Source organism: Hemiscyllium ocellatum, chromosome 13 (genome assembly GCF_020745735.1).
Source record: "Hemiscyllium ocellatum isolate sHemOce1 chromosome 13, sHemOce1.pat.X.cur, whole genome shotgun sequence".
Lineage (NCBI taxonomy): Eukaryota > Metazoa > Chordata > Chondrichthyes > Orectolobiformes > Hemiscylliidae > Hemiscyllium > Hemiscyllium ocellatum.
In genome coordinates this window covers 37,704,134-37,731,997 of record NC_083413.1, presented here as the reverse complement: position 1 = coordinate 37,731,997, position 27,864 = coordinate 37,704,134, and the positions used below count along the sequence as shown (strand labels likewise).

General features: G+C 40.2%; 1 protein-coding gene across 1 annotated transcript in view; it reads left to right on the top strand.

The window, feature by feature from the left end:
* The first annotated feature begins 2,112 nt into the window (after nt 1-2,112).
* Nucleotides 2,113-27,864, top strand: part of chrd (chordin) — a 39,437-nt gene continuing 13,685 nt past the window's right edge. The window contains exons 1-14 of the mRNA XM_060834448.1: nt 2,113-2,254; nt 2,564-2,667; nt 4,014-4,135; nt 4,248-4,378; nt 5,276-5,390; nt 12,319-12,415; nt 12,500-12,641; nt 12,754-12,894; nt 13,221-13,303; nt 17,817-17,964; nt 19,522-19,628; nt 19,887-20,003; nt 20,088-20,244; nt 27,270-27,511. Of these exons, the coding sequence (XP_060690431.1) occupies nt 2,113-2,254; nt 2,564-2,667; nt 4,014-4,135; nt 4,248-4,378; nt 5,276-5,390; nt 12,319-12,415; nt 12,500-12,641; nt 12,754-12,894; nt 13,221-13,303; nt 17,817-17,964; nt 19,522-19,628; nt 19,887-20,003; nt 20,088-20,244; nt 27,270-27,511 (1,848 nt within the window). The remainder of the gene's footprint in view (nt 2,255-2,563; nt 2,668-4,013; nt 4,136-4,247; nt 4,379-5,275; nt 5,391-12,318; nt 12,416-12,499; nt 12,642-12,753; nt 12,895-13,220; nt 13,304-17,816; nt 17,965-19,521; nt 19,629-19,886; nt 20,004-20,087; nt 20,245-27,269; nt 27,512-27,864) is intronic.

Below are 27,864 nucleotides of genomic sequence, written 5' to 3'. Positions count from 1 at the left end.
CAGGAAATCTGAAACAAACAGAAAACGCTGGAGAAATATATCCTTTCTCCCACCCCCCACCCCCCCCCACAACTTTACAAGTAAGCAAGCGGGGCTACTCATAATCTGTCCACACAAACTGCGCTTCTTCCTGGATGAATTACATTGAGATAGTGCAGCATTTAAAGGTCGCACACATGACGCCTCAGCTAAATATATGGGCATATGATTAAAAAATGTACAGACCTGTATATAAAAATGATAAATTCTGATCTCTGTATGTAAATGTTTACGTATGTATGGCATGACCAACTGGACAGACCATCAAATTATTTTATGAATAAAGTATATTTTTGAAATAAAAAAAAGGTCGTACACAAAAGTTTCCAGGATGTGCAGGGTTCCTGTGAGCCAAGACAGACGAGTCTGTGTTGGCCGCAGCATCTTCTGTTGAAGAGTAAAGTTTATGAGTTTTTAAGTCTATACTTAGTTCAGCACTGTACATTAAAATACAACGGGATCTCTCAGTTACTGGGGTAGGGGTGATTAGCTGCGTTTCTGGTGGATTCTGATGCAGAGTTTAGCTCTGACAGTGCTCTGAGATTGCTGTGTGTCAGACTGGTCTAGACTTTCTGTTACCTCCCCAATTCCACTATTTCAGAGTGCGAGCATCAGGGAGCAAAAGAGGGGCTGAGGAGAGATATAAACATTACAACTCCGCTCAGACACCGTGGAGTGAAGATGGTGTTTACATTGTACTGAATTAAAACGACCTAAGGGGCAAGAATTGTGGAGATGACACTTAAAAAATGGTGGAGACACGTGGGAAAGTAATAAACATAAGTTTATTGTCCAAAAGTCGGCAGCCCTAAATAAATATGCAGTCTACCATCGGGTTAGTTATTTGGCGGAGGGACTAATCTCCCCTAAATTACTGGCAGAATTTCTTCGCGATATCATTCCAATACATTTCACATTCGAATCAACTCCACTAACTGATTACTCCTTTAAACAGATCAAACAGATAAGATTTGGTTCTATGAGACTAGATGATCGGGCCCTTTCTACAGACGGAAATGTTAGTCAGGTATGTCTGGAGTACTGGATTCAGGGAGAATCGGAGCTCACCATCATTTGTGGATGGTCTTGGGGTTCAACTCGGCTTCGAAGGAAGTATTGTTTTTAGAAATATTTATTCCTGTTTTGTCCCAATCTAGACCATGCCGCGGCAAACTATCCCCACAGCACAGGCGAAATGAAACGGGTTAAAATTTCAAGAACAAAGAAGGCCGCTTGTATAAAGCATCAACCTGAGATTTCTCTCGGGTTTGTGACAGTGAACTCTCCAACAGCGCCGGCATCACACCACTTCATTGAAACTCTCAAGACAAATAAGAAAGGCCAAGGGAACGAGATCCTGAACTCCTATCCGTTTGTGGTATACATTGGATAAACTGTAAATCCAATGGATAAGTCTCAGAAATGGAGCTGACCATTGCGATTGGAAATGTACGCGAACTGGCCATCAGTGTCCTCCAGTAACTCAACAATATACAGGCACATTGCAGAAGCTCCAAGGAAATGGGCTGACATCCTGGACAGTAACACAATCAAGCAAAATGTACTTTGCAGCTTTCTGGATTTGATTTTACAGACATTTTGCAGAGTTCTTCTGGTGGTGCTCCGCTTTAGATAAATGCAACTACCGCCCAGGGCTTTGTAGAAAGTGTATTTCACTGTTCAATTGATTCAATCTCGCAGTGACAGGTCTCTGCTTTAAAATACACAAGGAGATTCTCGGCTTCCGAGTCCAGTCACGTCTGGTTTTCATTGCTTTAACACTTTCCCAGTGAGTTTGAAAAGGATCCCACGCTGTGCCTGCTAATCATCTTTCTATGAGTCGATTTGAATATTCCACTGATTAAGGCTTTATTGACTTGGATGCATATTCAGGGCTTTGTTTGGGAGTATATAAAAACAAGGAGTTCGAACACAAGGCAGTGTTGGAGGGCTTGCATTTCTTGGAGCCACAACAAACTGACGCAACTTTCAGGAGCTCCTCAAGGCCTCTCGGCTGGCTGTGTTTAGTTGGAAGGAACCGTCGCTCAGTGAGAAAGTGAAGCGATAGACACAATGAAAACAGAAGGGCTGGTTTCTGTGCTACACCTTGTTTTTATTTTGAATGTGGTAGATGAAGCTACTGGGTTGCGAGTGAAAGTGCCTTCACTGCCCATTCAGGCAGAAGATGACGCCGTCCATGGCAAAGGAACTGCAGGTAACCCCACTCGCCAGGACCTTACCATCTTCCAGGGCACTATGGGCATGGCCAGGAACAAGAACTGCTCACAGTTTCCTTTCCGATTTACCCTTCCTCTCTCTCCCTCTCTCTTCTGAAGTGGTTCTCTTGTACAAATGTAACTTCGGGGAGGTTCTTTTCAAGGGAAAAAAAAACTACAAATATTTCCATCTTTAGCAAATCGAATTCGAGCTACTAAGTGTTATAAAGTGAATTGAGGTTCAGTGCTGGATTTTGCGGGAAGGGTACGTCGGCCAGTGAAAGTGTTCGCCTTGTATCTCTTTGTAGGTTGCTCTTTCGGGGACAGGCTGTACGCACTGCGGGATACCTGGCACCCAGACCTGGGACAACCCTTCGGAATCATGCACTGTGTCGTTTGCCACTGCGAGCCGGTAAGTTGCTAGTGGCTATCGGGTGGTTGCTTGTTTTTTATTTGGGAGAAAAGAAATAACTCAATGTCATTCAGTTTATCCTTGGTGGGGGTCTACATCCCTTTGGTTCATGGGTTTATATTGACAGTACTATCCCTTATGGTGTGTTGCATCAACTAAGAATCAGTTAACTTATTACACTGCATCCAGATGTAATGAGGGCCTTCTTTGCAGTACGTTATCTCCTGGACAGTATTCATTCTATGGAGCCTTCTGTACATCCCACCCTTTAACCAATAAGATCTACTTTACTGCTGAAGGGTCTCCTTACAATAAACAGGCTTCCTAGTCTGGGATCTCAGTTATTGTCTTCATATAATACGATTTTCTTCACCTTTGTGATATGTGAGCTCTATTAACATAGCTTTGGCAGTATTCATTGGAGCGGGCCTAGAGTCTACTTCACAGCATTCGCAGTATGGGGTCCAGTTAGAAGTCAGTTCCTGCCTTGCCTTTTCTGTGAATCAACAGAAGGTAATGTGCAGCGGCTCTGAACTATTCTCCAAGTTCCCCTGCAGGGTATTTCCAGTAGCTGGGCCCAGTAGTGGGACAGACATGAAGGCTGTGAATTGGGTTTGGCAGGCAGGCAACTGAGCCAACTCTCCGCAACTTCCGGGTTTCCGCTGAGACCACAAATAGACAAATCCTCATTTTCCACTCCATTTATTATAAGCCAGTTTTACTCAGCAACCCTTCAGGTCCGTCTGCGGATAATCCACAAACAATTACGCGAGGTATTATTTCTCCATTAGCAAGAGCTTATGAGCTGTAAGAAGAGCAATACGCATTTCCGATTTTAGGAAGACGCCCATCTCCCCATTTTGCACTGAGCAGGTACAGACTGATTGGATTTCCTCCCCCCCGGATGCGTGTGTATTAGAATCACAAACGTGTTAACTATATTGCTGCTGATCAGGGTTAAGAGTTGTTCATCGGATTAATCTTGTTATCAGGAATTATGGAACAGGAAAACGCAATGATATCCATTTTGTGGAGAAGACGGTGTTCTCCTTTTGAATATGATTGCCATCATCACTTGGTGCGTGAGATGTCCCTAGACCATTCGGTACTGTCAATAGATCAAATATTGGAAGGTGTTAGATCCCATTGTTTACAATTATGACCAGTTACCTGACGAAGGAGCAATGCTCTGAAGGCGGGTACATCCAAATAAACCTGTTGGACTATAACCTGATGTTGTGTAATCTTTAATTTTGTCCAACACTAGCGTCTCCTCATTAGGGTTATTTATGGTTGTTTCAAGCAACAAACATATGATTTTTGTTTCAAACTTTCATATTTTGAAGCAAATAAATCGAAGAGGCAAAGTTAATGGCAAAGTAAACTGCCGAAATATTAAACACGACTGTCCCGAGCTGCAGTGTCGTGTTCCTGTTCTCCTGCCCGGACACTGCTGCAGAACATGCCCGCAAGGTGAGTCTTCCAACTCTGATAAATTGACAAGGTCTCACCTTTAAGACATTTCCAATCAGCGCTAACAGCCCTCCCTTTTTAACTGCAGACAACGCCAGCAGCTTCAGGAAGAAACCAGAGGAGATGTTCGATGGATTTGAATATTTTCCTCTTGAAAAGGAGGACAATCTGCAAAAAAGTCCCAATGATCGTTCTTACATCAGCTCTGAGGATATTTCAATGGACGATAGTAGAACAGGTACAACATTAAACACGCAAACCAGTGCAAAATACCGCAGATGCTGGAGATAGAGTCATAGAGACGTACAGCACAGAAACAGGCCCTTCCGTCCAACCATGCCGACCAGATATCCCAACCCAATCTAGTCCCACCTGCCAGCACCGGGGCCCATAACCCTCCAAACCCTTCCTATTCATATATCCATCCAAATGTCTCTTAAATGTTGCAATTGTACCAGCCTCCACCACTTCCGCTGGCAACTCATTCCATACACATACCACCCTCTGCATGAAAAAAATGCCCCTTCGTTCTCTTTCATATCTTTCCCCTCTCACCCTAAACCAATGCCCTCTATTTCTAGACTCCCCCACTCCCATCCCAGGGAAAAGATTTTGTCTATTTATCCTATCCATGCCCCTCATGATTTTATAAACCTCTATTAGGTCACCCCCTCAGCCTCCGATGCTCCAGGGAAAACAGCCCTAGCCTGTTCAACCTCTTCCTATAACACAAATCCTCCAACCCTAGCAACATCCTTGTAAATCTTTTCTGAACCCTTCCAAGTTTCACAACATCTTTCCGATAGGAAGGAGACCAGAATTGCACGCAATATTCCAACAGTGGCCTAACCAATGGCCTGTACAGTGGCATACCAAACGCCTTCTTCACTATCCTATCTAATCTGAAAGAAAAACTGTTGGAGAAGCTCAGCAGATCTGGCAGTATTTGTTGAGAATTCATACTGGACTTGAAACACTCATGGTGTTTCTATCCCCTGCTGCCAGATGTGCTGAGTTTCTCCAGCACTTTGGGTTTTTATGAAAGTAGTAAATTCTCATTTGGACAATAACCCATGTGTGCAGTAATAGCGTGATGCTTGAGGTGGAAAAGTCATTCATCTGTCACTCTCTACAGATTTTGTAGCCTTGCTCACGGGAACATCTGGACGATCGCCAGCATCCAAAGGCGTGGCCAAGGCTCGACTCACTCTGGTCAGATCCAACCTCATCTTTGCCATTCATTATGAAAGGTATTTTCAATAGGGGAGGGAGTGAGCGAAGGCGGGGATATAATAGAAAGGGAGAGGAGTTCTCCCACTGTGTCAAAGTAAACATAAAAACGTGCTTCCATTGTCCTTGGACCTATCCAGGTACTTTATTTATCTTTTTTAAAAAGTTAGTAGGATATCTTTTGAATGTTCACAATAAGTGGTTGCTCCTTCGCTTACATAGCGTTAAACTGAACTGAGCAATGGGCATATGTTCAAAGCCTCATGTGCCAAGCTCCTTTGTTTGTATCCAGCAGTGGCCTGGTCTCCTCTCTACAGGTAGTCCAATACAGTTACCAGTGTCAGGTAAAATTACTAAGGAAAACATGTAGAATCTGAGAGTCAGCATAACCCACCAAAAATCAGGAGAGGCAACCACAACCAATCCCCCTCCCTCAGCAACTGATTCTGCTCTTGCCAACCATTTCAACCTCTCACTGGCCAACTGCCAACTGAATTGTACCTTTTCATTCCTTTCAAATGAAACCCATCTTAACAATTACCACTTTGTCCATCATCAAAATGTCTTCTTCCCATCTCTGTGATATTAAGAGACTCTGGGGCCAGGGAAGGCTGAGCAAAAGTAGAATGGTCAAAACTGGCGTTGAGTGGGTAAAATTGGCAGTAATAAAGGTTTGACTTTTGATGGGAGTGAGAAATGAAAATCCCCATAGAACAACCATCAAGAACTGTTTCTTGTTGTCCTGGTCTCCAGTTACAATGACACTGTTACAATAATCCATGGCAAAGATTAACAGGGTGGGACAATAATATTATAACAGCCCTGTACACAAGTGCACATCAGAGAGAAAAAAAATGCTAATTCTTTTGCTGAAATTAAAAATTGTCATCTTTAAAAAGATGTCATTACAAGTAGGGCATCATTTGCAAGCTAAGTATTTCAGGCTTTACAATCTGTAAAATGATCAGGAAAATTGGAATAGGAGGGGGGCATACAACATTAATAAAAGATACAATTACAGTTGGAGAAGAGATTTCAGGAAGGTGGTTTTAATTTTAACATAACTGGCGGAGACAAAACAATTTAAGTAATAAAGACAATGGGTTTCTAAAACATATCTGGCCAGTTTTCTCGAACAAAAGCAAAATGTTGTGCATGTTGGAAATCTGAAAGAAAAACTAAAGATGTTAAAATACTCAGCAGCCAGAGGCATCTTTAGAGAGCAAAGGAGAGTTAATGTTTTTGGCTGGTGAGTTTTCTGAATTCTAACAATGGGTCATCAACCCAAAACATGAACTCTGTTTCCCTTTTCACAGATCCAGGCAGTCCTGCTGATGTTGCAGCAGCTGCTCAGTCTTCTTGATCTATCTTAAACCTGACAAGCAAACAGGTCATACTAGATTCAGTGATAAGTTACAAAACAAATTAATGAACAATGAGACCATATTGTGACTGAATTTACATACAGACACTGCAATGTTTGCTGTGAAAAGGAGAAATGAGAGTCACAAAAAGATATTAAATTTAAGTGAGGTAAACTTCAAAGGGATGTGAAATGCACAGAGAACTGTAAAATGTACAACTTTTAATGGGTAAACCTATAGGCAAGCAGTGGAAAGTATTCAAGTAAGTATTTAGTATGATGGAAAATGGACATGCTCTACAAAGTAAAATATTTCTCTGTGCAGTTAAGCAATCATTGTGAACAAATGTATAGAATTAAAAGAAATGATTTACACAAATTTAGGCTAATTAGAAATCTAATAGGGAGAACTGTTAAAAAATGGCAAAGGGTTACAAAGAAAATAATAAGGGATATAAAAAAGAAAATAAATAAAATGCAACTCAAATTCAAAACTAACACCAAGAATATTAAAAAATAAACAGAAACTTTGAAAGGGAAGTTTGAAAATAAAGTTGAATTATAATGGAAAATAAGGAAATTGAAGACTGCCTAAGTGAATACTTTGTCCCCACTTTCACAGCAAGGAAGAGCACAAGAAAAAATCCTGGTACATTGATATATTTTTTAATGACAACATCAGGCTCCTTGTGAAAGAGAAATCAACAGGACCGAATGAGCTCCACCCCATCATAGCAAATAAAATGAAGAATTTACAGATGCTTTAGTCATAATTCTCTAAAACTCCTTTGATTTGGGAATTGAAAATTGCAATTGTTACTTCATTATTTTAGAAAGGAGAAAGGGAGAAAGAAACCAAGTATTTGCAGATGCAACAGTTTAACACATCTGTGGGAGTTTGCTAATGTCTATCCTCAGGGGCAGAGCAAATGAGCGTTTGAACAAATATAAGCTGATCAAGGAGAATCAGCATAGTTTTATAAAGGATAGGTCATTTCTAACTAAAAGATTTTCTGACTAGTGAATTCTTGCAATATTGCCACTTGCATGTGTATTGGAGAGTATCACAAGTTATTGATCATATAGATTCATAGAACATATTTGATAAGGTTTAATACATGATTATTAGCAAAAGTGAGTATGCATGGAATTGAAGGTATTCTTGAGACAGGGATTGGTAATTGGTTGGAGATAAGAGATAGAGAGTAGGTTAAAGGCTTTTGCACTTGTGGCAAGATGGGTGAATTTCTGTACCAAAGCATCAATTATGTGCTAATCTATCCTCAATTTCTGTATTCATTTTTTGGGTGAAGGATTAGAATTGCTCATCCAACTTTTCAGATGCCACTAAATTAGAGAGCAGAGTAAGTGGTTTGAATGGCAACAGAAAATTATGCACAAACATTAACAATGTAAGTGAGTGTGTGGATAAGTGAGAGGTTCTACGTTTTGGATTTGTGAAAAACAAATCAAAACATTTTCTTAATGCAGTATCAGCATATGTTATGTAGGAGCATGCAAATCAGTAGCAGCTAACGTATAAAAACAGCTTAAAAGGCAAATGGAATGTCATGGAATGCAGATAGAGAAAGTTTACTAGACTTGGAATGGTTGGGTTCTCTTATAAGGAATGGTGGGCAGGCTATGCTGGAGTTGGAAAAGTAACAGGTGATTTGATTGAAACACATACAGTCCAAGGCATCATGGAGGAGAAAGTGAGGTCTGCAGATGCTGGAGATCAGAGCTGAAAATGTGTTGCTGGAAAAGCGCAGCAGGTCAGGCAGCATCCAAGGAACAGGAAATTTGACGTTTCGGGCATAAGCCCTTCTTCAGGAAGAAGCCATTCCTGTTCCTTGTCGAATTTCCTGTTCCTTGGATGCTGCCTGACCTGCTGCGCTTTCCCAGCAACACATTTTCAGTCCAAGGCATCATGTCTTGGTAGATGTGGAGAAGATTTTCCCCTTGTCAGACAATCATGAACTGAGAGTCACCATTTTAAAATAAGGGGTCACCCATTTGGACTGAGGTGAGGAAAACTTTTTCTCACTGAGAGTAAGGTTTCTTTGGAACTCTTGCCCTGAAAAGGACTTGGAATATTTTTAGGGCAGAAGTAAATAGATTCTTGGTAAGCAAGAGAAAGAAAGGTTGTTGGGGGTGGGGTGGATGTGGGCTTGTGGAGTAATAAGATTAGCAATAATCTTATTGAATGTCAGAACAGGCTTGAGGAGCTGTGTGCTCTATTTCTGCTCCTAATTTGTATGTCTGTATGTTCATAATGTTATCTCAAGAGAAGGAATAGAAAACTGAAGAAATTATTCTTTCATTATACAGAATCGTTGTTAGATCTTAGGTAGGGTACTACATTCAGATTTCAGGCCTGCACATTAGGAAAGCAATAATAATCTTGCAGAAACTACATCATGTTTTAATCAGAATATTTGAGTAATTTAAAAGAAAAATGGAAGACTTGCATTTAAGTAGTGTCTTTCATAACCTTTGATTGTCCTGAAATGCTTTAGAATCATTTAAATATCAGTTGAAGTTTAACCACAGTTGTAATAAAGAATTGAATTCTGAGAACAGGTTGCATCAATTTGATTTGTAAATATGTTCCAGTCAACCTGTTCAGAAAAGTTATGACCCATCTCTGGAGCAGATCCACTAACACAAAAATATCTCATTTACAAATTTGTCACTCCTGGACTCAATTTCTTCAATGTCTCTTTTATCGGTCTCCTACTTTCTGCAAGTCTTGACATTTGATTGCCCGTGTTCTGTCCTGCTCTCGATTCGCTCATTGTTCTAAGTCTCATTGACAGTTCATCCCAGCGTGTGAAAATTAAAATCCTCACCATGCCCTATTTCTATCATGTGCTCTGATATTAAATCCCCTCCTAAACCCTCCTGTCCCCAACTTTGCCTTTTTGTCCACCTGTCCTTCATCCTAGCACTGAAGACAGAGCCTTTAGCTATCCCTGCCTCTGGAATTGCTCCATAAATCCCTTTCCTCATCTTCTGTCTTCACATACCTCCTCAAAACACATTTTTCTTTGTTCACCTCTCCACTCAATACCACGGCCCCAAGTCTTCAATCCCCCTTTGTTCTTTTCTTTCCCTCATGCAAAGTACTGCAAAAATGTTTTGATGTTAAAAGTTTCTCTCTGTTCTGGTTATGAGTGTTATCTATGAAATAATTTTCAATAGTTTTAAATCAGTTCCCTATGGACCAAAATCAACCAGAATATGTAGAAGAATTATCAAGATTATAAAATCAGATTATGATAATAGTTATGCCAATTTTCATTTCTAGCCTTACTCCTATCAGTTGAACTGTAGTCATGAAATCCCATTCATATGTATTGTCTTTCGGTGCCCATCCAGCTACTTTTCCACGATGCAGGGATTCATCCTTCACGTTGTTAAATTAATCACTCACTCCACAGTGATGTCATCCTGAACACAAGCCCAGTATCACCGTGTGCCAGTTATGTTCAACTCCACCCCACTTTTCATATCACTGATTCTAAGATTATCACTATATTTTTTAATTTGTTTGACATCAAATTCTTATTGAGTCAAATGGCAAGAACATAGCTTCTTATTCTCACATCCAATTCATGAATAAACATTCATTCACCTCAAGAACAGTGTTTGCTTATGCCCTTTCCTTTTATCCTGCCCTCTCACTTAGGCACTGACGGGCTAGTTTATTGTCACTGGATTGTTAGCGGAGCTTGAATTCAATAAAATCTGGACTTGAGTCAAATGATGGCTATGAATTCATTGTCAATTGTTGGAAAAATCCATCTGGTTCACTATAAGCAATGCGGTTAACTGCCCTCTGTGATGAGCAATAAATTTCTGGCCCAGCCAGCAATGCCCTCATCCTGTAAACAAATTTTTTATAAAGACTGTAATCCACTCTTCCATCACCATCAAGATCTATTTATCTATTTTCTTGACTAAGCTCCTCAAATGCAGTGTTCATAAGTGTTTCAGCAGAATTAGGCCTCACAATTTCTGCTGTCTTTGTATTAAATCATACATGAGCTGAAAAATGTGTTGCTGGAAAAGCGCAGCAGGTCAGGCAGCATCCAAGAAGTAGGAGAATCGATGTTTCAGGCGTACGCCCTTCTTCAGAAATGATTTGTTGACAGGAGACAATCAAACTCTCCATCACGTCTGTGCTGGCTCTATATTAATTAATCCAAAACTAATCCCAATGTTCTGCCTAATACCTATATCCCTTTATTTTAAACTCATTCAAATATTTGTCCAATTTTCACTTAAAAGATTGTAAAAACATTCCATTTTCAATTCCTGAAATTTCTGAAGAAGGGCTTATGCCCAAAACATCGATTCTCCTGCTCCTTAGATGTTGCATGACCTGCTGCGCTTTTCCAGCAACACATTTTCAGCTCTGATCTCCAGCAGCTGCAGTCCTCACTTTCTCCTCCTTAAATCATACATGCCTATTATCCCTGTTTTTGTCAAGTCCTGTTTTCTCTTTGCATGCTATCAATTGACTTTAGTAATTTGGTTCTCATTTTTATATTCTGCATTGTCTAACATCCCATTATTGAGTAATTCTCTACAACCAAATGCCTCTGTCTGAGAATCCCAATGATTTGTTGACAGGAGTCAATCAAACTCTCCATCACATCTGTGCTGGCTCTGTTAATTAATCCAAAACTAATCCCAATGTTCTGCCTAATACCTATATCCCTTTATTTTAAACTCATTCAAATATTTGTACAATATTCACTTAAAAGATTGTAAAAACATTCCATTTTCAATTAAATCTCAGGTTAAAGAAATGTCTCTTAATCCTTAATTTCTCCATTATATTTTAATTGATGAATTTTCACCACCCTATCAAAGGAAAACAGCCTTTTCCTATATATTCTATTGAAGCCTCATCGTTCACTTCCTATGGATGTAAAGTGGCACCAGTTGCGCACATTGTTTGATTCTAATTTTTCTAGCTGCTTGCTGTCAGAGATTTCAATGACAATGATCCACAGGGGACAGAGCAAACTCCACAAAGAAAATAGTGTAATGAGAACTGTGAAATTGTGACAACTCTACATACATAGAATTTGTATTTGTTCTAATTTTATCTTAGTACAAACTGAATGAAACAGACAGAACATAAATTAGCCACTCTACAAACTGAGGTTTTTTGAATTGTTCAATCATGTGTATGTCTGACATTTCAATTTAATAGAAGTGATTTCTCAATAAGGGCTTCAGCATATGCCTATCCTACAAATGTTCCACCAGTATTATCTGGTAATGTTTATTAGCATAAATCCATTTATTGAGCCAATGGAGGGATAACAAGGTGTTACTGAAACATATCCACTAAGAAAGAAAAAACGTTACGCACCTGGCCCTCATGATAGACGCAAGTTTTAATTTAATTAATTTCTAAACAATTGGCTCCCTGTTTCAGAACAAAAATAAAGTAATAGGAATTAAGGAAACCACGTCGAGATGGTCTGCTATTAATTAATAAATAGAAAAGTCTTCATTGAAGAAACTTATCTGAATAATCTAAAATTGACCTGTTCTTTGTTCTTCAGACTCAGCCGTCCTATCAGGGTTAGCTTTCGGGATCGTGATGGTATTATTTTATTTGAACACCCTGTCCACAAGACATCTTCTCCTCAAAGCAATCTGGTAAGCTACGTGTCAGTTTTTGTCATGATCAAATACATGTTCTAATGTTTATGTTCTGATTCATGCATCTGGCTGTGTTTGTAGATCTGTGGCATGTGGAGGAATGTGCATAAACCTTACATCAAGCTCCTCAAATCTGATCAGCTCCATGTTGCTTTGATGACACAGCCCCAACCAGATGTTAGCATCCAAGGCAAGATTGTTAAGCACAGAGCACTTTTCGCTGGTAAGTTGTAATGTGCAAATAGAAGTCTAAAGAAAACTTTTTCACCCCAGGTAATTGAATGGTGGGCAGAATTGTGGAACTTGATGTGCTGAACCAGTTTCTATTTCCTCAGAAACATTTAGCTCTGTTCTGACTTCGCCGAACCCCGAATGCTCAGGGCTGGGTGGTATTGCCATGCTGACACTCAGCGACGTTGAGAATAACTTACACTTCATCATCATGTTTGAGGGTTTGCTGAGGAGGAATAAGAAAGGTAAAACCATTTACTGAAATTTAAAGTGATATATTGAAATCAAATATTAGCTTAAAAATATTGGCAGGAGTTTTATAACTTCCCATCATGATATAATCCTACATCAGAACATCAAAAATGGTAAAAAAAAATACAGAAGGTATGTCAATACTTCTGTACAAATTGAGATTTTGCCCAGTTATATTTGGGTTTTGATAGCTTTGTTTTATTTCCTGCTTTTCCATGTTGTGGCTTTGACTACTTGATAAAGTGAACTGCAAATGCCCGTTTTATCAGCACACAACCTTGTGAACATTGTTGCTCACAGTTCTCTTGATGCCTTGCAGATCATAGCATGGTGCCTGTGCGAGTGCAGCTGCTTTACAGAAACCAAGCACTGAGAGAAGTCCGAGGCAACATAACAACCCGAGTAAGAATTTGTTTACCAAATATTTACAGTGCAGCACTTGTACATTTGGAAAAAAAACATGTCAGGCTTAGGCTGAAGTGTGGGAATTATAATCGAGGAATTCTAAATCCGTAATGCAATTTCCAGAAGGCCATTGACAAAGTGCTTTCCAGGAGAGTGTTAAATAAGACAAGAGCCCATGACATTAGAGGCAAGTTTGACAGAGTGAGTGGATTGGCTGCCTGACAGAAGGCAGAGAGTGGGGATAAAGAGGTCTTTTTCAGGATGGCAGTAGTGATGACTGAAGTTCTACAGGAATCTGTGTTGGGATCATTACTGTTCACTTTATTCATTAACGCTCTGGACAAAGGAACTGAGGGAATTGTTGCTAAGTTTGCAGATGACAGAAAGATACGTTGAAAAATGGTGTTGAGGAAATGAGGAAACCGAAGAAGGACTTGGGCATGCTAGGAGTGTGGGCAAAAAAGGTGGCAGACTGAATACAATGTGGGACAATATGAGGTTAGACATTTGGAAGGAAGCATAAAAGTGTAGCCTATTTTCTAAACAGGAAAATACTTTGGAAATCTAAAGCACAAGGGGGCTTTGGAACCATAATTCAGGATTCTCTTAAGGTTAACTTGCAGATTCAGTTGGCAGTTAAGAAGGCAAATGCAATGTTAGCATTCATTCCGTGAGATCTAGAATACAAGAGAGGGATGTACTGCTGAGGCTGCATAAAGCTCTGGTCTGATCACATTCAGAATATTGTGAGCAGTTTTTAGTCTCGTATCTAAAGAAGGATATGCTGGCTTGGAGGGAGTTAAGAGACAGTTTACAAGAATGATGCCAGGGATAAAGAGCTTATATTATGAGGAACAGTTAAGGACTCAGGATCTGTACTTGATGGAATTTAGAAGGATGAGGGGTGATCTGTTGAGGTTGGTAGAGTGGAAGTGGAGAACATGTTTCCAGTAGTAGGAGAGACTGGGACCCAAGGGCACAGCCTTAGGGTGAAGGGACAATCCTTTAGAACTGAGATGAGGAAGAATCTTTTTCAGCCAGAAGAAGGTTGAAAGGTGACTTAATTGAGACATATATGATAATCAGAGGGTTAGATAGGGTTGACACTGACAGCTTTTTTCCTGATGGCTAGCATGAGGGAAAATAGCTATAAACTGAGCGGTGATAGATATAGGACAGATGCCTGAGGTAGTTTCTCTACTTAGAGAGTAGTAGGGGCATGGACCACCTTGTCTGCAACAGTAGTAAGGGCATTTAAATGATCACTGGACAAACATTTAGATGAAAATGGAATAGTGTAGGATAGATAGGCTTCAGATTGGTTTTACACGTCGGTGCAACATCGAGGACCAAAGGGCCTGTACTGCACTGAAATGTTCTATGTCTGTACAGTGAAAAGCTTCTGGTATGTATTAATGCTCAGGTAATAAGGCTGGAAAGATTAAATTCCCTAAAGTGTGGAAACTGGAGCTTCAGCCCAACAAGTCCACACCGATCCTCTGAAGAGTAACCCACACCACCTGCTGACTAATGCACCTAACAACTATGGGCAATTTAGCATGGCCAATTCACCTGGCCTGCACATCTTTGGAATGTGGGAGGAACTGGAATACCCAGAGAAAACCCACGCAGACACAGGGAGAATCTGCAAACTTCACACAATCGTCCAAGGCTAGAATTGAACCTGGGACCCTGGCGCTGTGAGGCAGCAGTGCTAACCACTATGCCACCATGCCACCCAAGACCATAAAGTATAGGAACAGAATTAGGCCATTTGGCACATAGAGTCTTCGTTACCATTCAATTATGGCTGATATGTTTCTTCACCCCATTCTCCTGCCTTCTCCATGTAACCTTTGATTCCATTACTAATCAAGAACCTCTTTGTCTGTTTTACTCAATGACTTGCCCTCCACAACCCTCAGTGGCAAGGAGTTCCACAGATTAACCACCCTCTGGCTGAAAACGATTCTACCTCATCTCAGTTCTAAAGGGTTGTCCCTTCACTCTAAGGCTGTGCCCTCGGGTCCCAATCTCTCCTACTACTGGAAACATGTTCTCCACTTCCATTCTATCAACCTCAACAGATCATAGTCTGGAACTATTTGAAGGCCTATAGAAATCTCCCAACAGGGTGACCACTCCTTTCCTGTTTCTAATTCCAGCCCATACCACCTCAGTAGATGATTTCTCAAACGTCTTTTCTGCTACCACAATACTTCCTTGACTAAGAATGCCACACCTCCCCTGTTTTACCACCTTCTCTGTTCTTACTGAAACATCTAAATCCTGGAAGATGCACCAACCATTCCTGTCTTTGCTCTATGTATGTCTCCAAAATGGTCACAACATTGAAATCCCGTGTACCAACCCATGCTGCAAATTCACCCACCTTATTCCAGATGCTCCTGGCATTGATACAGACACACTTCAAGACACCTTCCTCTTGCTGGTAACTCTTGCAACCTTGAAACCTCATTTCTGACCTCACTGCTTTCAATCTCCTGGACACTGGCACTACGATTTAGGTTCCCATTCCCCTGCTGAATTAGTTTAAACCCTTCTGAAGAGCATTAGCAAATTACCCCCTCAAGATATTAGTACCCCTTTGGTTGAGGTGTAGACCATCCTGTTTGTAGAGGTCCCACCTACTCCAGAATGAGCCCCAATTATTCAGGTATCCAAAACCCTCCCTCCTGCACCATCCCTGTAGCCACATGTTCAACTGCTCTCTCTCCCTGTTCCTCACCTTATGAGCATGTGGCACGGGCAACAAACCAGAGGTAACAATTTTGTTTGTTCTAGCTTTAAGCTTCCACCGTAGCTCCCTGAATTTCTGCCTTAAGTTCCCATCCCTTTTCCTACTTATGTCATTCGTGCCAATGTGGACCATGAATTCGGGCTGTTCACACTCCCCCTCAAGGATCCCGAAAACACGATTTCAGACATCACAATGCACCTGGCACCTGGGAGGCACTGCATCAGCCACAAGTCTCTCTCGTTCCCACTGAACCTCCTATCTGTCCCCCTAACCATGGGAGTTCCCAATGACTAATTCTGTGCTTACCTCTCCCCTTCCCTTCTGAACAACAGGGACAGACTCTGTCCCAGAGATTTGTATCCCATGGCTTACCCCTGGTAAGTCCCTCTCCCCTAACAGTATTGCGTGGCATGGTCGCTCAGTGGTTAGCACTGCTGCCTCACAGCGCCAGGGTCTCAGGTTCGATTCCAGCCTCAGAATTAGATTACTTTTTTTTTCAGAATTAGATTACTTACAGTGTGGAAACAGGCCCTTCGGCCCAACAAGTCCACACCGACCCGCCGAAGCGCAACCCACCCATACCCCTACGTTTACCCCCCACCTAACACTACTCAGTCAGTCACCTGAGGCGGGAATTGAACCCGGATCTCTGGCGCTGTGAGGCAGCACTGCTAACCACTGTGCCACCGTGCCGCCCCTCGGGTTACTGTCTGTGTGGAGTTTCCACATTCTGTCCGTGTCTACGTGGATTTCCTCCAGATGCTCCAGTTTCCTTCCACAGTTCAAAGATATGTAGGTGAGGTGAATTGGCCATGCTAAATTGCTCATACTGCTAGGTGCATTAGTCAGGGGGAAATGGGTCTGGGTGGGTTACTCTTCAGAGGGTTGGTTTGAACTGGTTGGGCCAAAGGGCCTGTTTCCACACTGTAGGGAATCTAATCTCAGTATCCAAAACAAATACTGGTTATTGAGAGGAACAGCCACAGGCATTCCCTGCACTGCCTGCCGGTTCCCTTTCTGTCCTCTGACTGTAACCCACCTGCCTTTTTCTTGCACCTGAGGTGTGACTATCTCCCTGTAACCCCTGTCAATAAACCCCTCTACCTCACAAATAATCCGAAGTTCACCCAGTCCAGCTCCAGTTCCCTACTGCAGTTTTTGAGGAGCTGGAGTTGGCTGCAGTTCACGCAGAGGAAGTCAACAGGGACACTTGGGGTGACCCTCACCTCTCACATTCTGCAGGAGGAGCATTCAATTACTCTAACCACCATTCCCACTGTTCAAAATTCCCAGACTTGAAAAAGAAAGAAAGAAAAACTATTTGCTATCCGATCCGGCACACAGAACCTTTTTTTGGTTAGAGGAGGAGGATGTGTGGGAGATACTACCTAAGTAGTGTTTTGGGTAATGCAACCACCCAAATATATTACTTCACTTACTCAGTAGCCCTGTGTCTACTCCTGCTCAGCGTGCACTTCACCTATTCACTCCATTGATTCACAATGAGAATCAGAGCTCTAATGTAGTAGCACAAAAGTCTACCCTGAGATTGAACCTGGTTTTGGTGCTGCACTGATCTAGTTTTAGTAATTGAGGTCATTTTTGGTCTGAGTGTTTACATGATATGTAAGACTGTTGCTATTAAGGCAATGCTTTAAAAAACCTCTGTTTTTCATGCAAAGACCTAATCCACAATAATATTATTATTATATACAAAATTCAGAAAAATATCTTTTTCCTTTCACACAGGACACTGATTTTGCTGAAGTGCTGACTGATCTCAGTAACAAAGAGATGTTCTTGCTTTCACGTGGCCAGCTAGAAATTGCCCTGGAGACTGAGGACAGAAATCCAAATCGTATTTCAGGATTCATCACAGGCAAGAAAACATGTGATAGTAAGTGGAAAATCTAGTTAATTGGAAATTACTTAATACGTGAAGTGCTGCAGTTGGTGACCCACTGAAGTCTACAGTAACCTGAAAGGAAAGATTTTGGAAGTCAATTGTGTAAAGGCCATTTGCATAGTTTTGCCAGATTGTTTTGAAGCTCTCCAGTCAAAGTTACGACAACCAAGTACAGAATTCCACATGTTCTTAGACACTCTTTAGATTACAAATGTTATGTCATTTATATCTTTAAAAAACTATATAATAATGGTTACTTATTATGGAAGTTATATAATTTACAATACCTTATAAAGTTGGAGACATAATTGTAACAATTGCTCATCATGTTCACCATATTCACAGAAGTCTGTTCTGGGGCCTAGATATAGGAATGATTACTGACACCTAACTTAATTGTGTTATTGGACATGAACTATCATCCTATAATTTCTATCCATCCCACATAATGTATTTAGTGGACTGATCTAATCCAATTAATAAGCTAAAATCAAACCTTGCTGTCTGAACCTTAACAGGATGTGTTGGAATGAAGATCAGTACCACTTCATACAATTCTCATCACCATCTTCTGTTCACTCTTCAGAGGTTCAATGTTTTTGATTTAATATGTGAGTCTCCTGCAGTAGAGAGAGCCTTTCACAACTTTCCATTTGAACTAGTTTGGGTCCTGACCCTAGGTTTTCATTGTTATTAATAGTTGCTTTGATATTGCACTTTGGAAAATTTTAGAGACTCTTGATGTGTCTGTCCACAAAGCTGGCTCCCATCATTAGTCCCAAAATAAAGTAACTTTTTTTACCATTCTTTAGTGTAAATGTATCCTTGAAGAAATTAAGACACTAATCTGTATGCCCACCACTAAGAAAGGGCTTGCATTTATATCCGAGTTAACATTTTGGATCCAGTGATCCTTCTTCAGAAAGGTATGCTTTTTGAAGAAGAGTCACTGGACCCGAAGCATTAATTCTGATTTCTCTCCACAAATGCTGCCAGACCTGATAATTTTTTCCAGTAATTTCTATTTTTATTTCTGATTTCCAGCAACCATGGTTCTTTCATTTTTTTGCTTGTATTTATGTAGTATTTTTGATATTCTAATGCATTTTGGAATTAATTAATTAGTATTTAAATATATTAATTCATGTTTGTAAACAAACAAACTGATAATCAGTGTAAAAATGATCTTTGAGCTTGAATCCTAACTTTGATTATCATTCAAAATTTTTCTCCTTCCATGGGAGAAAGTCTGGAGAATGATTTGGCCATACTGCAGGATGGATCTCTCCATCAATACCAAACTTTAAGGAATGAATGAAGGTTGGCAGAAGAACAAAGAACAGGAAGAACAATTTGCTCTCACAGAAGCTTACCCCCATGAGTTATTATTTAATGAACATTAATTTAAAAATTCTTTCATGATTCAAGTTAGGCCAATGCATTTAAACAATCTTCTAGTATAGTACTCTTCTGTATATGTTGTATTTCAAACTTTGAAGGTATTCGCTCTGATTTAAATGAAAAACTGATTTTAACTCTTTCCATCAGCTATTCAGAGTGTACTATCAGGTGGAAATGCTCTTACACCAACCAAAACTGGTGCTGTTGGCTCAGCGAAATTTACTTTGCATGATAATGGTACTCTAGAATTCCAGGTAAAAAAGAAATATATATATATTGTTCTTTTTTTTGTCTAAGAAGCAGCATGAAAATAATTGAAAAACAGTTTTCTGATGACACAGATTCTCCCTTTGGTTTGCAATGTATTTCCTGTTGCTTATAGAAATCTATCCTAGATAATTTGTATTCACTTTATTTATTCTTCAAAAATTGAAGATGTTTGCAGATATTTGATTATAACCATGTAAAAGAGTTATTGAAAATAATCATGGCACGTTGTTGTTCCACAACAGGTACAAGTAGCTGGTACAGCCAGTGAAGTCATAGGACTCACAATTGAAACAAAACCTCGGCGCAAGAACAAACGCAATATTTTGCATGACCAAACTTCTGACTACAGGAATGGTTTTGTAAGTGCTTTTGAAAAGAGTGTGCGGCCATTGATTAACAGTTATTGGTGCTTTTAATTCTAACTTTCTCTTTTGTGACTTTAGGCAATTGGAGTCAGTGATAGGCTGAATGCGAGAGACATTCATATGTTGTTACAGAATGAGCTTTTTATCAATGTTGCAACAAAGGAGTATGAAGATGGGGAGCTAAGAGGACAAATCAATTCTTTACTCTATAGTGGTCTTCAAGCAAGATACCATGGTAAGGAAGATGAAGCCATATTTGAAAACATTTCCAGTTGTTCAGTTGAGAATGGACAGCTAGATGGCTACTTAATGGCCATGGATTCAAAACAATGAATATATTCAGTGAAATTTTACACAAAAATATGTTTATTTCAGGAAACCTATGATTTCAGTCTTCTTAAAATTGAAAATCACAGGATCTCTGTCATAAATATATGTTTGTATAAAATTTACCTTTGAATTTTTTAAAACTAAAAATGCTGTAATCTTCTGCATTTGATTTTTTTTTAAAGAACTAGCAAGAAGTGTAGCCTCAGATTAGAAAGCCTTCCCTTGATTATGGGAAATAATATTCAAGGCTTTGGCAAGACATCACATGCAAGTGCAGAAGCTGATTAACACTTGTTCAGAAAGGGTAGAACTCTTTTAACTAATTTACTGGATTTCTAATGAGAGGTTAGAATTCTGATGAATAGAAGACATTATTATTTTTATCATGATCAATTTGGATTTTGTAATGATATTTTATACAATCGCACATGGCACACTCTGATTAATTTTATGTCCGCCCTGGATACGTGGGTTAAGCATCATACTGCACTGAGAGTGGGCAAAAGTTAGTCAACAATTGGGACGTGGTGCATCCAGGGATATTAAAGTGCTAACTAGTTTTCATTGGAGTCCCACAAATCTATGTCATTGCATTTGAAGCTTCTATTAAAAATACTTGGAAATGGACAGTTATGGAAGACTATAGATGTCAATGCCGATAGCCAATGTGCAATAACCCAAAAGGTGCTTTGCAGGCTGGTAAATGGGCAGAAGGTGGCAGAAACAATTAATACAAGAAAGTGCAATGTAATTAGTTTGAGTAAAAGAATACAGGACATTGATGAGAAACCTTTTAGAATGCCTTGATCAATTCTGGTCGCTCTTCTATAGGACGGATATTGTTGAACTTGAGACAATGCAGAAAGATTTTTAAGGACATGATGGGACAGAAGGGTTTGAGTTATGGGATGCGTTGAATAGGCTGGGGCTTTTTCCCCTGGAGCTTTTGAGGTTGAGGGATGATCTTATAGAGGTTTATAAAATCATGAGGGGCATGGATAGGGTAAACAGACAAGGCCTTTTTCCCAGGATGGGGAAGGCCAAAACTAGAGCAGGTAAGTTTATGTGAAAGGCGAAAAATTTAAATGGGACCTGAGGAGTAACTTTTTCACACAGAGGATGGTGCGTGTATAAAATGAGCTGCTAGAGGAATTGGTGAGGGCTAGTACAATTACAACATTTAAAAGGCATCTGGATGGGTACATGAATAGGAAGGGTTTAGAGGGAAGTAAGCTAAATGTGGTAAATGGTCAGATTGGGATGCCTGGTTAGTGTTGACAGTTGGACTAAAGAGTTTGTTTCCATTCCATGTAACTCTTTGATTCTATGACTCGAAGTGAGAATGTTGACAACTTATTAAATGGTAAAATAGAACAAAGAACTGTGGATGCTGGAAATCTGAAACAAGAACAGAAATTGCTGGAGAAACCCAACAATTTTGGCAATATCTGTGGGGAGAAAACAGAGTTAACGTTCTGAGTCAGGTGTTTCATCCAAGCTGTTTCTCCAGCAACTTCTGTTTTTGAATTAAATGGTAATATGTTTTAAATAACAGACAAAGGAAACTTAGTACTTTGGTGAATTTGCAAAGTATTTGCCAACTGTATTTTTAACAAAAACGAATATCCCAAATCGTTTGGCATTCAGCAGTTCACTCTGGAAATTAAAGAAACCCTTCAGTTTCAGAGTTGGGAAGTCAAAAAAGATTATTTTGAAGTTATGTTTGCTTTTGGTGAGAGGGTATCTGGGGTAAAATGTTCCTGCATGAAACAAATAACTTAAAATTATTATATTACTTTATAGTAGTAGGAAGGGCTACAAGTTGAGTTCCTAAATTCCTGAAGAAGGGCTTATGCCTGAAACGTCAAACCTCTTGTTCCTTGGATGCTGCCTGACCTGCTGTGCTTTTCCAGCAACACATTTTCAGCTCTGATCTGCAGCATCTGCAGACCTCATTTTCTCCTTTCTAAATTCAGAGTTAAGTTATGAGAAAAGATTAAGAACATAAGAACTAGGAGCAGGAGTAGGCCATCTAGCCTTTCGACCCTACTCTGCCATTCAATAAGATCCTGGCTGATCTTTTTGTGGACTCAGCTCCACTATTCATGCTCTCACCGTATCCCTTAATTCTTTTATTGTTAAAAAAAATCTATCTTAGCTTTAAAAATGTTTACTGAAATAGCATCAACTACTTCACTAGGCGGGGAATTCTATTCATTTACAACCCTCTGGGCAAGATATTCCTTCTCAATTCAGTCCTAAATCTGCTCCCCCTAATTTTGAGGAAATTGCCCTCTTGTGCTAGTTTCATCTGTCAGTGGAAACATCCTTTCTACTTGTATCTTATTTACTCCCTCATAATTTTATTTGCTTCTATACAATCACCCCTCATTCTTCAAAATTCCAATGAATATAATCCCTTTCTACTCATAAGCCAACCCCCCTCATCTCCGGAATCAACCTAGTGAACCTTGTCTGTACCCCCTCTAGTGCCAGTATATCCCCTCTCAAGTAAGGAGACCAAAATGCACACAGTACTCCAAATGTGGCCTCACCAGTACCCTGTACAGCTGCAACATAACCTCCCTGCTTTTAAACTCAGTGCCTTTAACAACAAAGGACAAAATTCCATTTGCCTTCTCAATTACTTGTTGTAACTGCAGACCAACCCTCTGTGATTCATGCACAAGGACACCCAGGTCCCTCTGCATAGCAGCATGCTGCAACCTTTACCATTTAAGTAATAATCCTTTTCATTGCTACTCCTCCCAAAGTGGATGACTTCACATTTATTAACATTGTATTCCATCTGTCAGATCTTTGCCTAGTCACTATTTCCTCTGCAAAGTTTCACAGTCGAAAATGTGTTGCTGGTTAAAGCACAGCAGGTTAGGCAGCATCCAAGGAATAGGAAATTCGACGTTTCGGGCATAAGCCCTTCATCAGGAATGAGGAGAGTGTGCCAAGCAGGCTAAGATAAAAGGTAGGGAGGAGGGACTTGGGGGAGGGGCGATAGGTGGAAGGAGGTCAAGGTGAGGGTGATAGGCCGGAGTGAGGTGGGGGCGGAGAGGTCAGGAAGAAAATTGCAGGTTAGGAGGGTGGTTCCCTCAACTCAGCACACGCTTCAGAGAACACCTCAGGGACGCCCGGACCAACCAACCCAACCACCCCGTGGCTCAACACTTTAACTCTCCCTCCCACTCCACCGAGGACATGCAGGTCCTTGGACTCCTCCACCGGCAAAACATAACAACACGACGGCTGGAGGAGGAGCGCCTTATCTTCTGCCTGGGAATCCTCCAACCACAAGGGATGAACTCAGATTTCTCCAGTTTCCTCATTTCCCCTCCCCCCACCTTGTCTCAGTCGGTTCCCTCAACTCAGCACTTCCACCTATCACATCTCCATCGCCCCTCCCCCAAGTCCCTCCTCCCTACCTTTTATCTTAGCCTGCTTGGCACACTCTCCTCATTCCTGATGAAGGGCTTATGCCCGAAACGTCGAATTTCCTATTCCTTGGATGCTGCCTAACCTGCTGTGCTTTAACCAGCAACACATTTTCAACTGTGATCTCCAGCATCTGCAGACCTCATTTTTTACCCGAAAGTTTCACAGTCCTCTGCTTACTTTGTTCTGCCACTCATCTTCGTGTCATCTGCAAATGTTGACACACTGCATGTGGTCCCCAACTCCAAATCATCTGTATAAATAGTGAATAATTGCGATCCCAATACTGATCCCTGAGGCACATCACTAGTTACTGAATGCCAACCAGAATAGCATTAATTTATCTCCCACTCTGTGTTTCCTGTTAGTCAACCAATCTTCTATCCATGCTAATACTTTACCCATAATACTATGCATCTTTATCTTATGTAGTAGCCTCTTCTGCAGCATCTTGTTGAAGGCCTTTTGGAAATTTAGGTACACCACATCCACTGGCTCCCTGTTGTCCTCCTTGTTCATAATGTCTTCATAGAATTCCAAAAATATTTGTTAAGCATGACCTGCCTTTCATGAACCCATAGGGACAATTTCTGTCTAGATGCCTTGTTATTTCTTCCTTGATAATAGACTCAAGCATCTTCCCCACTTCAGAGGTTAAGCTAACCCATCTATAATTCCCCATCTTTTGTTGAACTCCCTTTTTAAACGGTGGCATCACATTTGTTGGTTTTCCAATCTGCTGGAACTGACCCAGAATCCAGTGAATTTTGGAAAATTACCACAATGGTGCTTACTATTTCTTCCACCATCTCTTTTAGTACACTGGGATACATTCCATTAGGGCCAGGAGACTTGTCTATCCTTAGCCCTATCAGCTTGCCCAACACTACCTCTTCCGTAATAATGATTGTTCCTAGATCCTCACCTACTTTCGTCACTTTGCCAATTACTGGCATATTATTAGTGTCCTCCACTGTGAAGACCAATACAAAATACCTATTCAATGCCTTGGCCATTTCATCATATCCCAAAACTAAGTGCCCCTTCTCATCCTGTGTAAAGGACCAATGTTTATTTAGCCACTGTTTGTCGTTTTATACATTTATAAAAATATTTGGTATATGTCTTTATATTCTGTGCTAGTTTTTTTCTCATGTTCTATCTTACTTTTATTTATAGCCATTTTTGTGGCTTTCTGTCGACCTTTAAAGTTTTCCCAATTTTCTAATTTCCTGCTCATCTTGGCCATTTTGAGTGTCTTTTCTTTCAAATTGATAGCTTGCCTTATTTCATTAGACATCCATGGCAGATTACCCCTTTTCTTACAGACCGTCCTTTTCACTGAAATATACTTTTTCTGAGCACTTTGAAATATTGCTTTGAAAGCCCTTCAATGCTTGTCAACTGTCCCACCATAAAATCTTTGTTTCCAGTTTACTTTAGCCAAGTCCTCCTCCATTCTATTTTAGTCTCCCTTGTTTAAACACAGGAGCCTGGTATTAGATTTTATCTTCACATGCTCCATCTGTATTCTAAATTCAACTATACTGTGATCGCTCCTTCCAAGAGGATCCCTAACTATGAGGTCATTAATTATTCCCGTCTCATTACACAGGACCTGATCTAGGATAGCTTGCTCCCTTGTCAGTTCCACTACATACTGTTTAAGAAAACTATGCTTATACACACAAGGCTACCCTGACCGAGCTGATTTGACCAATTGTAGATTAAAATCTCCCATGATAATTGCCATACCATTTTTAAAGGCACTAGTTTTTTTTGTTTATTGCCCACCCCAATGTGATATTTGGTGGCCTATTGACAATGCCTGTCAATGATTTTTCCTTCTTAGAGTTTCTGATTTTCTCCAAATGGTTTCAACCTTATCCTCTATAGAATCTATATCATCTCTCAGCATTGCCCTGATGTCGTCCTTGAATATCAGAGCTACACCACTTCCCTTACCTTCCTGTCTGTCTTTCCAAATAGTCTGATATTTAACTCGCAGTCATGACCATCCTGCAACCATGGTTACTAAATAATATTCATTCGAGATGATTTGTGTTGTTAATTGATCAACCTTGTTACGAATGCTACAATCATTCAGGTAAAGTGCCCTTACGCTAGTTTTCTTACCCTCGTGATTTCCAACATCTCTAATAATATCTCCTGAGTTATTCTTCCTTTTTCCTTCTTTCATAGTCTGCCTTGTACTTAAACCATCCTGCACACATGCTAACCTGCTGCTTTCCTTTTTATTTGTCATCATACTTCCTGTTCCTTCCCCTTTCCCTTCCACCCTGAGACTTCATTGTCTTGAGAAGAACAAGAAGAAGATGCCTTTGAACCTTTACATTTTTCCATGATAAGGAAGAATTAATTTCAGAAAAGTTCCCATTTTGGGGAAAACAGCTCAAAGTTAAGGATGTCAGAAGGAAACAAAGGATTTAGGCAAAACATTTTCAGTAGAAGATGATGGAAACAGGAACGAGGTTACCAGCAGGGAGAAGTGAAGGAGAACTACATGACATGTTAAAACATGGGCTGAATGAATTCTTGTCAGTAAGGATGTTTCAGAGCTATTATCTCACAATCAGGAACCAGATGGTAGGTTTCAGTGACTTGTTGAATGTATTATCTTTCCTTGAAGTGCTACTGTGTTACATAGCACACAGTTAACTCTTAAAAGAAGGCAGATTTGTGTACTCAGACAAGTCAGAATTGATATGGTTATGGAAGTCTCTTCATGAACCTGTAAAGGGTTCTCTTAAGTAATCAGTTTTGATTGAGATCACAACCAAAACATTACTGTGCTTTTCTTTCAGATATCATAAAACCTGTGCTGTGTTGATAGAATATGGCATCATTGTAGCACAGAAGACAGTCTTGCAGCCCACTGAGCTAGGGCTGCCTCTTTGCAAGAGCAACTTACTTAAGCTCAGTTTCCTGCTGTTTCTGTTTGCCCATTAGATTTTGTCACCTCAACTGCTTATCCTATTCCATTTTAAAAGCTAATATTGAATTCCTCAAACATCGTGTTCCTGATTCTAAGCACTCGCTGCATAAAAGTGCATTCCCTCTTGCTACTTCTGGTGTTTTTTTGCCAATCACTTCTAAGCCAGTGTTCTCTGATTCTTGGCCCTTCTGATAATGGGAGCAGTTTCTCCCTGTCTTCTCTCTCTGGATTGTTCATCATTTTGAACACCTCAATTAGATATCCCCTTTTTTTCTGACATCACTGAGGGGAACAACCCCAGTTTTTCCAAACAAATCATTATACTTCATCTCGGGAACCATTCTTGTAATTCCTTTCTGCATTTTCTATTGCTGAATTTGGTCTCTTTTGTTTTATGCTTACTGATTGCATGCCCTGATTTTAGTTCTGGTGATAGGTCGTAGGCACTACAATAAAAATTGCAAAGTTCAAACTGTTGGTGATTAAATTCAATTTGAAGTACTAACATTAAAAACTGTCCTTCACAGAGCTTCCAATTCCTCTAGCTGGACAATTTGTGGTGCCCCCTATTAAGACTGGTTCAGCAGGACATGCGTGGGTATCCTTGGATGAACATTGCCACCTGCATTATGAGATAGTTGTGTCAGGGCTCAGCAAAGCTGAAGATATTACAATTAATGCACATCTCCATGGATTTGCTGAGATTGGGGAAATGGATGATAATAGCGGAGAACACAAGCGCCTTCTTAAAGGTTTTTATGGATCAGAGGTACAGTACTGTTTAAATAGTATTTTACTTTTTAAAGGAAAGACCATGTAACCATGCAGTTGGGAGAGAGGAGATTTGACTGGAGGCAAAATTCTCATGAGGTTCAGAATGTTATTCAACAACAGTAACAGTATGTAACTAATATGTTAAATTATTCTTTTGATTCCTGATTAGTTCTACATTTGCTGATCCCAATTGGGGCAGTGGTTGAGGTATTAATAATGACCGAGCATTATTGGAAGAGTTAAACTAGCTGACGTTCTAAACCCAGATCCAGTGGCTGCAAGAATAATCAGTTTAGATATTTGTTGAGAACAGATTGGAGCCATGAAGCACTTAGAGTCTTAGAGTCA